Source organism: Malaclemys terrapin, chromosome 9 (assembly GCF_027887155.1).
Source record: "Malaclemys terrapin pileata isolate rMalTer1 chromosome 9, rMalTer1.hap1, whole genome shotgun sequence".
Lineage (NCBI taxonomy): Eukaryota > Metazoa > Chordata > Testudines > Emydidae > Malaclemys > Malaclemys terrapin.
The window spans coordinates 42389099-42400691 of record NC_071513.1 but is presented as its reverse complement, the minus strand read 5'-3'; the positions used below and the strand labels follow the sequence as shown (position 1 = coordinate 42400691).

Genomic DNA, 11593 nt, shown 5'->3' with positions numbered 1-11593 from the left:
CTGGACATATGGTAACCCTATAAAACCCAGTTTCTTTGTAAGCTGTCTGGCCAGATGTCGCACCATTGCATAGTCTCTTACTACCAGCTTGTCATGTCTTAGCCAATCATCCCAGTTCATACTACATTCTGCATCTATCTCTGTCTATGTATCTAAGCAGTCATCACCAAGGGACCTAAGCACCATATAAGTCAGAGCCATAACACACTCTTTATAAAATAAACAGTAAGATGTAGTCTCTCCACTGCGATCTTGAGTGAGAATATTTAGTATTCATCTGCCTAGAGCCACAGGCCATTTTCAAGAGATGAGGCTAAGGATCTTGCACCATCTCCTAAATGTAGCATCTCAACTCCCCACCATTCACATGACCATAGTGAGGACAACATGACAGAGCAGAACCTAAATCATGAGTTTCATTCATTCTGAGATGCTCACACAGGCAGGGGTAAGGACACAACAAGAGGATTTTTGGCTCATCTCCTTAAAGGTCTTTAGGAACCTAACTCTTATTCAGTTCAAGGGAAGTTAGGAGCCTAAACTTTGAGGATCTGGCCCTTTCTGATTCCAGGCAACTGACTATGAGTGACTTGTTTAGTTCCCTTGCCTGCCTTGGACTGAAAGAAACTTCCTTAATATTTCTTGCAGCTCTCTCTCCTTGAGTCACTCTGCAAGTCGCTATTCAACCTGGAAATGGAGCAGAAAGAGAAAGACTAGAAGGAAAAAAATAAGGCAGCAGAAGACTATAAACAAGACTATAAAAACCACAAGTGAAGAGTCTAAAGCTACATTTCGTAGCCTCCTAAAAAGGTTTCCTTCTAAAACAGTATAAATACTAAAGAAGTTGAAAATTTTTGACCCAAAAATCTTCCCAGTGCAATAGTGTTTTGGTTTGTTTGGTCAAACATCTAAATCTTTTGGAGGAAAATGATGATTTTGACATTGTTTTCTGATCTTTTGCCAGGAAAATTCAAAACAAAACATTTAATTTTGAATCAATAGTTGGCTATTTCACAGTGTGAAAAATATCAAAAAATGTTGGCATTTGTAAACCAAATCTTTTGCTTTGATCAAAAATGGTCACATTTTTCATTTTGACATTTCCAAATAGAATTTTTAATTCCTTGAAAATGGTGGATATTTCAACTTTTTGTCCCATTTTTGAGACAAAAATAAATGTTTAAATCTCAGCATTTCCTGGCACATAGAAATTCTATTTTCTGAACTGCTCTACTGACTAGAGTCTTCACCAAGACCGAGTAGAGTTGGGTAGTTTTTTTTCAACTAAACATTTTTTTGGTAGGAGAATGTTGACTTGTCAAAACTGAAACTTCGTAGAAAGGGTTGGTTTTTGACAAATTTCTTAATTACAAATTTTTCTTTAAAAAGTTTCAAAATCGTCAAAACAAAATGAAAACATTCAATTTTTTGGTTCAAAACGACTTTTCATTTTGAAATTTAAATTAATTTAATGTAAAGAAATGTAAAAAAAAGAGTGAGCTTAAAAATTTTCAAAATTCTCAAAAGGAAATGTTTTGCTCAAGCTGATCCAAAAATTTTTGGTATTTTTGGTTCACGAAAATTTTTGAGATTTTGACATCCCAATTTGGGACAAGAAAAAAAACTCTTGAAAATTCTTGTGATGGGAAAAACCATTTCTTTTTTTTTCAAGCTCTAATGCAGAGAGTAAATCAGTGTAGCTTCTCTGAAGGCAATAGCAGTAGATTTGAGTTTTGCTTTAAGTTTAGATTCTTTTGTATCCCCTCTGGCAAAGGGAAAACACAAAGCAAATTGTTTTGGTTCGTTGCAGGTGGCATAGGCAAGGTTTTCAAGAGCTCCTCAGGATTTGGCTGACTTTGAAGCCCTACCATCTGTCACCGACTTTATCATCAGACCCAAGAGAAACCCAGCCTCTGAATGACTGTCCCTCTGCAGAGACAAGGCAAGGTTCTCATTGAGTGTCAATGAAAAGTTTGTATTGAACACAGCCAGGTTTCTATCCATGGTCAAAGTTGACGAGCGCCTCATGGTTCTGGGCTTCATGGAAGATTCACCCAGCGTTGTTCATAACATCACTGGGAAAATGAAAATATAAAGGGGAATGAATAATAAAAGCCGTTTACTACCAGATCATTCATCTCATCTGTCGATCTGTCAGTGAGGCCCCTCACATTGGGATCTCAGCACCATATCCCAGAGAATCAGTGGCAGAGCTAGAAGAACGATCCAGGAATCTGTGCATGGAGATCTATTCTCCACGCTGGCCTTTCACTGAAGTCAAACACTGTCACCAGCTGGGGAGGAGGGAGGCGTGCTGTGCTTTGAATGCTCTTGTTCTTCTGAGGAACACTACAGTACAACTCCTGATAAAAATCAGCTTTGCTGGCTGCTACCTTGATATATTCAACCAAGGAGCCAGTATCAAGCCCTGTCATTTAGTGTCCTCCTGCCCCCAGTTATACAGACTCAGAATATTGGCGCCTGACTGAGCAGTCCCCTCAGCATGAGTGGCTCCTAAGTAGATGTCTGTGCATAGACAGCAGCTCTCCTCCCATAGGCAATCAGAGATACAGAGCGAGCTGGGGTTTGACTCGTTTAGGAGACAGTGAGCGTCTAGCATGTTAAAGTCCTCTCTATGGCCCCATCTCTGTCATATCCGAGCATGTCACAAACATTAATGGATTTTGCCTCCTAATGCCTTTGTGAGAGGGTGCTGTGTCATTATCCCCATTTTACAGATGGGGAAACTGAGGCAATTAAAGCTAAAATTTTCAAAAACATTATTTCAGAGGGCCTCTATTTTTGGACGTGAGCCCTCACAGGTTTAAATGTCTTGCCCAAGGTCACACTGGACATCTACAGCAGAGATAGGGCTATAATAGGTCTCTTAAGTCCCAGTCTAGGACCTTAACCTTAAGTCCATCCGTCCTCTCTGCCGGTGCTCTTAATGCAACACTTTCTCTGTCCTTTAAAGGCAGTAGAGAAATGGCAGGACCATTGCATGGGAGATCCCCCCTATGCTTGTTCAGAAATGAAAAAGACACCATGGAAACCATTCCTACATGCCTGAGTCCATGGGTACGTCTATCATGCCATCAAAGGGCGTGATTACCATTTGAGTAGACATACCCAAGCAAGCTAGGTAACTCAGGGGCCAGAGCAGTGAAGCCACTTCAGCATGGGCCGGACAAACCCATCCAGAACCCTGTGCTTTCAGTATAGACATACCCAATGTCTCTGTTGTGCAAGCAGTACCGACAGCCCGAGTGTGTCTGTTATCTGGGCATTTACCTAGCGCCCTGAGGCGTAATGCACCATGCCTTTGGGAAATTGATTAGGAGAGGCACAGAGAGGAATGCCATATTCCAGCTGGACAAAGCAATCCTAAAGAACCAGCAGGAGAAGGAAGGCGACACTCACGGGGGCATGGTTTATAAAGATCTGTTTATTTCATTCCTTTTTGTAAAAAAAAAATAATAATAATGTACACGTTGAGTTTAACATCCAGGACACCCATTACATCATACACCCATCAGCTCAGGCTTGAGCTCTCTTTTTTTTTTTTTTTTTGCTCAAGGAAGGGGTTTTATTCCCTCTGCCCTCCTCCCCCTCAGAATCCCCCAATAAAGAGAGCTGCTTGGGAGACTGCTCCTGCAAAGTCACCTTTGGGATTTTAGGAGCCAGGAGAGGTGTATGCCTTGGAGGTCAATGTTAGCAAACATGCTTTGTCTGGGCAGGGTGGCAAGTCTTTTAGACGGCTCCATGAGGGACCGTTAGCCTCACCGTGTATATGCTCATTTCAGGGCACGAGGGGGCCCAAGTCTGGGGGGAGATTAAAATGCTGATTAACCCTTTAGCTGCTTTTCCATGCTGCATGTTCTAACAAAACCTAACGCCACTCGTAGCTACACAATGTAGGATAAGGGTGATCAAGTATCATGCTTCAGGTTGGATGATGGTCGCCTGTGAAGGGCTGGGAGGAATTCTCTCTCTTGCTTTTCCCTACACAGTGTTGCAGAGTCAGTCGCATGCATTTGAGGAGGAAGGAAGTTCCACTTTCCTCCAAAGCATCAGCTACAGGCAGGATTAGATAGCTCAGTGGTATGAGGAAATAGCGCCTCCTTCAGCACCTCTCTGCTATTTTTCACCAACTTGAGTGGAAGAGCCCACCCCCAACCCACTTGCAGAGAGCAATGAAGTTACTACAAGCCTTAAAACTGTGTCTCTTGATCTCAGGAATTTGTCCACAGTGAGACGTGTTAGCAACTTGGTTACGGTATTTAAGGCAGGTAGCAAGAAGCAGGAGCTGGGTGCTGGGATGGTGTTTGGAGTGGGGATAGAAGAATGAAAAGCCCTCCCTGCAGGATAATTTTATTACAAAATAGCGGATGAATTAATATTTTTTTAAAAGTAACAAACAAAAACATATCCAGAAAATAAACCTTCCACCACAGTTTTCCAGGTCCCGATTTGGTGTGTGTTCATATTATACAGTAAACAATTGCTTCAAATCCACATACAAAAATCTGTACAGCATTCCCTACTATTTACCAAAATCCCTCTGCTGTGTTACATGCTCAGAAGCACAAACGACAATGAAAAGAGGACATTTACGCCCCAATATTTTGTTCTGAAGGAAGTTCAGGAAATCCAGCTAGTGGGTCCTGTGTCCCAAGGTGTTTAGAATATAGAAATAGCCCCCAGTGCTCTTCCCAGACTTTCTGATGGTCCACTCTTCTCAGTGCCCCATGACATGGCCATGTGTTGATCTGGGCTTATTACGTTTCTTTTGGGAATAATAATAGACATGCCAGTTGGCTATGAGAGCCAAAGACCTTCTATAATGGTGCTCCACCTAGCAAGGAGGCACTATCCAAAAACCACTCTGGAGTATGCAGATTCCTCAAATGCTATCAAGCCCCATCCAAAGACCCAGCATGTCTCTCTTGGGGATCAACTGAAGAGCAGAGCATTGTTTTGATGAAAAAATGGCTCTTGGACCAACATTTTTAAAATAGATATTTTCTATTTTCTTTCCCAAAAATAAAAGTAATAATAATATCCAGATATTTTTCAGTAAACTAGTTCAATTTTCAATCAAAAACATACAGTTTAAAAAACAATGGGGTTTGGTTCAGTTCTGAGGGAACAATTTGATTTTCAAAAAACTAATTTTAAATTTTTTGTTTTAAAATAACCATTTTACCGAAAACCATTTTTCAAAAACAAAATCTTTTTCGCCCCAAAAAGGCTCATCAGGAAATTTTGAAAACAATGACATTTCCCACCAAACAAATCGAATGACCGTTTTTTACCCGCTCCAGTGAATAGGTAATGCCCATTAGTCCTCCACTGTCGGCATGACACTGCGTGGGTGTGAGAGATTTAACAGGGAGGAAGAGGCAGAGTTTGGTTCTTACTCAGCTCTAAAGCCATGAAGTCCAAGGCATAAAATATTTCACATTTTAACCTGCTTTTCATCTCTTTTGCAGGAAAATTTTCCTTTGATTCTGTTGAAATTTAGCATTTAAAAACAAAAAACAAAAGCACACAGTACGCCATGCAAAGTCCAGTCTTAAGGCTGCTACAACAAAGCCCTTTGCAGGTAAAGACTTATCACTCCCTCATTGTGCTGTCATAATGCAGCTGATGTGGTACTTTATCAGAGGATCTCCCACCAGCCTTTCACACTGCGGGCTCCATACTCCCCCAAATCCACAGACAGAATGCGACTCTTCTCAACGTGTCCATGAGGGTTGCCCACACAGCTAGACGGTGGAATGTGGTCAACACGTAGCCCAACAGTGAGAGTCATGACTCTGATTTGCTAATGTTGCATTCTCCAGCTGCCCTATTCTATGGAACTGTTGTAACCAGGCTGCTAATCACTAGGATCCTGTGTTGTGGATATTTGGAATGTGTGCGTGTGGGCGGAGGAGTTTCATGAGCAACAGGGATGGTGGGAAAGGCCTTACAGGTTCAATATATCGTAATGCTATATCAGCTGAACCCAAGCCAACACTGGGTTGGGCTCGACAGGCTCCAACATGGCTAGTTTGGGTTCCCAGCCAATCCATCCACCCAGCCCTAACTTCCAGGAGCCAGGAGATGTGACTGGTTAAACATGTGTTGTTGTCTTACAATGAAATGCCTTCCAGTTTAGATAATCCCAAATGACAGAGACTCTGTGTGTGTGTGTGTGTGCGTGCATGCAGTACTGAAGGCCTGAACATTCTCAACAGCAAGACCTTTCTCAGTGCACAGAGAACTTCCCCACCCTGCAGTGATACAGTAGGATCCACACAGAGAACCTCTCTCTACAAATGGATGCCTGCTGGCACAACTGATGGAGTACAGATTCAGTGGGAGGCATCTCATTGATGGATTCAGGGCACACCGAGCCCAGAAAACGGCATGCCTGGGATTGGCCATGCTCTGGTGTGACATGGTGTTTGCTGGCATAGCATTGGTCAGAGCTCAGGATTAAATGCTTACTATGAAGCTTCATTTAAAGCAAGTCATGAACTAAAAGGGAACGAGCCATGTACACAGAGAACCGTAGCATCAGAGTTGAAGACCAGAAATCCTAGATGATCTAATCTGATCTCTTGTATATCAGAGGCCACTAACCCTATAAACTGAGCACTGGAGAATTAGGACCACCACCTCATTGCCATGTTCCTGTGCACACCAGAATCTGTGCCAATGAAGCAGAGGCTGCCCTAAACACACACACATATGCACTCACACCCCATATATATATACACACACACACATGCACACACACCCTATATATATATATATATATATACACACACACACACACTCACATATATATGCACACGTATACACCTATTTGACAAAGTACACGATAAAATAATGCATCCTTTACAGCAATAAACATATGGCACATATCAATTCCCCAGGGATCCTGGTATTATAACAAGGGCCTTTTATTAAAGAAATGCAGCCCCTGACGGCGGTGCATGGAGGAGCCTCCAAAATACCCTAGAAAGGGGCGGGTGCAATTCAGAGTTGCACCCTCAGGCTCCCTTCCTCGTTTATTTTGGCTCCAGTTATGATTATCCTTTCTGACTGCTTTTCAAGCCTGGCTTTGGAGGCCCTGACTGGGCGTCTGCCATTTGTCAGGGTCAAAACAGGAAAGGCGGGACAGGCAGGCAGGGAGCATGCTGGAGGACCACAGCCACCAGAGCTTCCCAGACCATTTGGCAAGGAACTCAGGTGAGCTGGCAAGTCTGAAGAGCAGAATCAAGTCAGAGCCGGTAAGCCCAGGGAATGCAGCTCAGCAAGCCAAGACATGAGCCGTGTCCCTGTTCACAGACCCAGGGCCAAGCTCTGCAGAGACTGCTCCGCTCCCAGCTCCGCCTGCACATCTGGAGGTCACTGAAGTTTAATCCCAATGAATCATTGCAGTTGGGTAATTGATGTGGCCTAACATGTGCCCCCTGGACTGGAGAGATAAGCTGCTTAGAAAGCGCTGAATCAGGGACAGCCCAAACATTGAGACTTTGTGGGCAGCTTGCCAGGAATCCCAGGGGCACACCTACAGTAATGCATGTGTAAACCTAACTCAGTAACTAACGAGCAGGCACAAGCCCTGACATCTGCCCTCCCTTGTATCTTCTTGGACAGACATACAGGACTGGCTATGTTCACCAGAAGTTTGATTGGCTTCCTTCAGGGCAGCGATGGGCCACATTTGACTTGTAGGCTGCAGGTGGGATAAAGTTTCCAGAATCTCCACAGCCCATGTGGTTTTGCCTATTGGTTGATTTTCTATCACACATCACTGTCTGTACATTATTTACATTTGTTCGCCAGGAAAAATCAAAGTACTGTTGAACATGCTAGGCTGATTACGTGTCCTGATTTGTTTCTTATCTACTACATTGCTGCAGTTTCAATGGGCATAGCCTATTCTTACTCTGCCCATGTTTAACTTTTTATGTGCTTCCGGGGTCTCCCCTGCACGCTGCACATCGAGGTGTTCTGAGGAAGACAAGTGAAGGCTCCTTGGAGAGCGTGGGGCCATGAACCTGTGAGGTAGGTAACATGATCACAGTTTGCACAAGTTTGTTTTCAAAGCTGCTTTTCTGAATGTGGTAAAATGCACAAATGGCAACAGGAAAAAGTGGTTTGTAATGACCAGTCTCTTGTGTTCAAGGCCTGCGGGGGGCCCCACTCAATGTATCCTTGGAAATCAAAGGCACAATGCATTCTGGGAAACCAGTGTGTCTTCTTTTTTTTTTCTTCATGGGGACTGGCCACTTCCCGCCTCTGAAAGCCAGCCTGGTTCTCACAACAGAGAGAGCAGAAGCCAAAACCATCCTCCAAGCAGAAATGCTAAGGGCTCGATGTTGGACATGCCTGGCAAAGAAATATAGGAATTCATGACCCAAAGCCACCTCTCTTGCAGGAAATATCAGGTGGTCTCAGTGGAGCATGAACAATGGCTTTGTTGTCTGCTTGGGATCTGTCCCAGCTGTGGCGGAACTTCTTGGGATAGGTTTTCCTGCCCTTGTTTCTTGCAACCACAGGGGTGAAGACTAAAGACCTGACTTTCCAAACAAGCCATGGACACTCACTGCTATTCTTGCATGGCCTGGATGGCCTGTGTGCTACACTGCTAGTGGCAACTTGGTTATGGAATAGCTCAGTCCAAGAAGGCTCCAGAAAGAACTTGATAAAGCCCTCCCAACAGCTGGCTAGCCCAGCGGCCCATCCGCCCGACATATTTCTGCTCATTCCCAACCAGAGGCAGACCCCAAAAGGGAAGGAAAGGCTCCAAAGAGTTTGACAAAAGGGAAAATTGCTTCGGAGTGAAAAATAAATAGCAAATTCACTGGAAGGGAGAGTCCTGGAGTCCAAGGAACATCTCCTGGTCAGGAAGTGGGATCCTGGCCAGGATACAGATATAGTTTTAATCATCCTTTACCTAAGAGTACCTTGGTGACAGGACACAAGGAGGAAGCGTGCACAGAGCTCACACGCTGCCATTTGATCACAGCACGGTTTTGTTCCTATGTACAAGACGAGTCATCCGTCCAAGAGGAAGGCGTCCCAGCTGCTCCTGGAAGGGAGGCAAGGGCGGGGCAGGAACTCTGCCACTAGTTCTGGTGTCTCTTCATGTGCAGAGCCAGGTGGTCGGAGCGGGAGAAACAGCGCCCGCAGGCTAGGCACTTGAAGGGCTTGGCACCTGTGTGCTTGCGGTAGTGCCGGGTAAGCTCATCGGAGCGGGCAAAGCGCCAGTCGCAGCCTTCCCAGGTGCATTTGTATGGCTTCTCTCCTGCAGGGGGCAACAGACCAGAGGTTACAGTGTGCACCAGAGCAGCACACCAGTGTCCAATACTTACCTGTCTAGGCATCCATCTGTCAGTCTCCATCCATCCTCCTCTAGCTATCCATCCACCCATCCCTTTCCTTCTAGCTATCCATCCATCCATCCCTTCTTTTCTAGCTATCCATCCATCCATTCCTTCTCTTCTAGCTATCCATCCATCCCTTCTCTTCTAGCTGTCAATCCATCCATCCATCCCTTCTGTTCTAGCTATCCATCCCTCCCTTCTCTTCTAGCTATCCATCCATCCCTCCTTTCTAGCTATTCATCCATCCATCCCTTCTCTTCTAGCTATCCATTCATCCATCCCTTCCCTTCTAGATATCTATCCATCCATCCCTTCCCTCACACACATACCCCACTCTCTTTCTATCCACCATCCACCCATGCCTACGCATACCCCTCTCGCTATCCATCCCCATACACACTCTTCTATCTATCCATCCCTCCCCCCAAATACGTACCCCTCTATCTATCCAACCATCCACTCATCCCTTCACATACCCCTCTAGCTATCCATCTCCATACACATTCCTCTATCTATCCATCCAACCCTCCCCCCAAACACATATCCTTCTATCCATCCATCCATCCCTTACCTTCTATACATCCATCCCTTACCCACACACATACCCCACTCTCTATCTATCCACCATCCATCAATCCCTACACATACTCCTGTATCTATCCATCCCTCCTCCTGTATCTATGCATCCATCCATACCTCCTCCCAAACACATATCCTTCTATCTATCCACCATCCACCCATCCCTACACATACCCATCTCGCTATCCATCCCCATACACACTCCTCTATGTATCCATCCTTCCCCCACTATTCATCCATCCTGCCTCCCAAACATCTATCCTTCTATCCATCCATCCATCCATCTATCCATCCCCATACGCACCCCTCTGTCCAACCATCCATCCCTGGACATATCTAGCTAGCTAATCATTGTGGTATGTAGGCATGTTCTCCTATGACATGTACAGTCACTCACTGGGCGATCCCTAACCCTTCTTGCTCAGCTGTACCTGAACAGTCACTCTCCATACCGTGAGCTTCCCCTCCGAGATGAGGGTATGCCTATGGCAACTGAGTCAGGCTCAGCCAGGTCAGGCTGCAGTGCTTTGTACAAAGTCCCTGGGCATTTTTGCTTTGAGTTTTGATGAAACATCAACATTTTCCATGGAAGATTCCAAAGATTTTTGTTTTCCAGCTAATTTTCCCCTAGAACTCTGTCCCCACCTCACATTCCAACCTGCTCTATATTGGCCCGTCACACTGACATTTTGATGTGCAGAAGAGCTCCTGCAGGACCTTTTCAGTGTGTTTTTGTGTCTCAGTGTCCCCACCTCCCTGTTTATCCTGCAGATCAAATGGGGAAGTGTCTCAGTCAGCCAGGAGCTTGTGTGGAAAAGCCCATGCCAGCCTAACCCGGCTCTTCTCCAAATCTGGACAGACTGGCCACACCCTGCAGTGGCTGCAGCCCGGGAAGCTGAGCTGAACTCTGGACTGAGTGCCGCAGCCCACGCTTTGGCAGGGCGTGGTCCCCTCAAATATTAGTCCTCGCTCTTTAACAGTCTGAGCAAGCAGGCAGAGTTCATGGAATGTGCTGACTTTCCCGACCTCAAATATTTACCATTTCATCGGCCAATTATGGAGAACTTAACAACAGCTCAAGTGCACGTACACAGGCAACATGCATTTGCATGCCCCAGGATGGGTGCACATCATATGTGCCCACAGACACAGGCATGCATATTTGAGTATACACATATCTGTGCATGCACACAAACAAGAGCTCTCGCACACACATACGAAGTTATCACATGATGCATGCACACACAAACCCATGCATGCTAACACAGAGACATGCATCTCTGGGCACATACGACACATACTCATAAACATGTCTGTTTTCATGCACAGAAAGCTTCTGTATACAAGTATATGTGTACATTTGCATGCCCCCACATAAACATTCCCATGCACACATGCACACACACAGAATGAGGCGTGAACCCAGCAGCAAACAGAATGTGAAGAAATGCAAAGCACCTTAGCTTTCTGCCAGGTGTGAGAAATATGTTTATGGCTCAGGTCAATAAGAATTTAAGCTCGATTTACAAGCAGCACTTGGGAAATTTTATGGCATTCTCAGGATCACATGGGTTTGTGGGCGTCTTTATTAGTTTTCTAAGCTGAAAGACAAAGGCGAGGTTTGCCCC

At 44.9% G+C, this 11593-nt stretch overlaps 1 protein-coding gene across 2 annotated transcripts in view; it reads right to left on the bottom strand.

The window, feature by feature from the left end:
* Positions 1 to 3427: 3427 nt before the first annotated feature.
* LOC128842704 (Krueppel-like factor 5) overlaps positions 3428 to 11593 on the bottom strand; it is a 45252-nt gene continuing 37086 nt past the window's right edge. For both annotated transcript variants that reach the window (XM_054038836.1, XM_054038838.1), the window contains one exon: positions 3428 to 9307. In XM_054038836.1, coding sequence (XP_053894811.1) covers positions 9129 to 9307 — 179 coding nt within the window. In that variant the 3' untranslated portion in view covers positions 3428 to 9128. The remainder of the gene's footprint in view (positions 9308 to 11593) is intronic.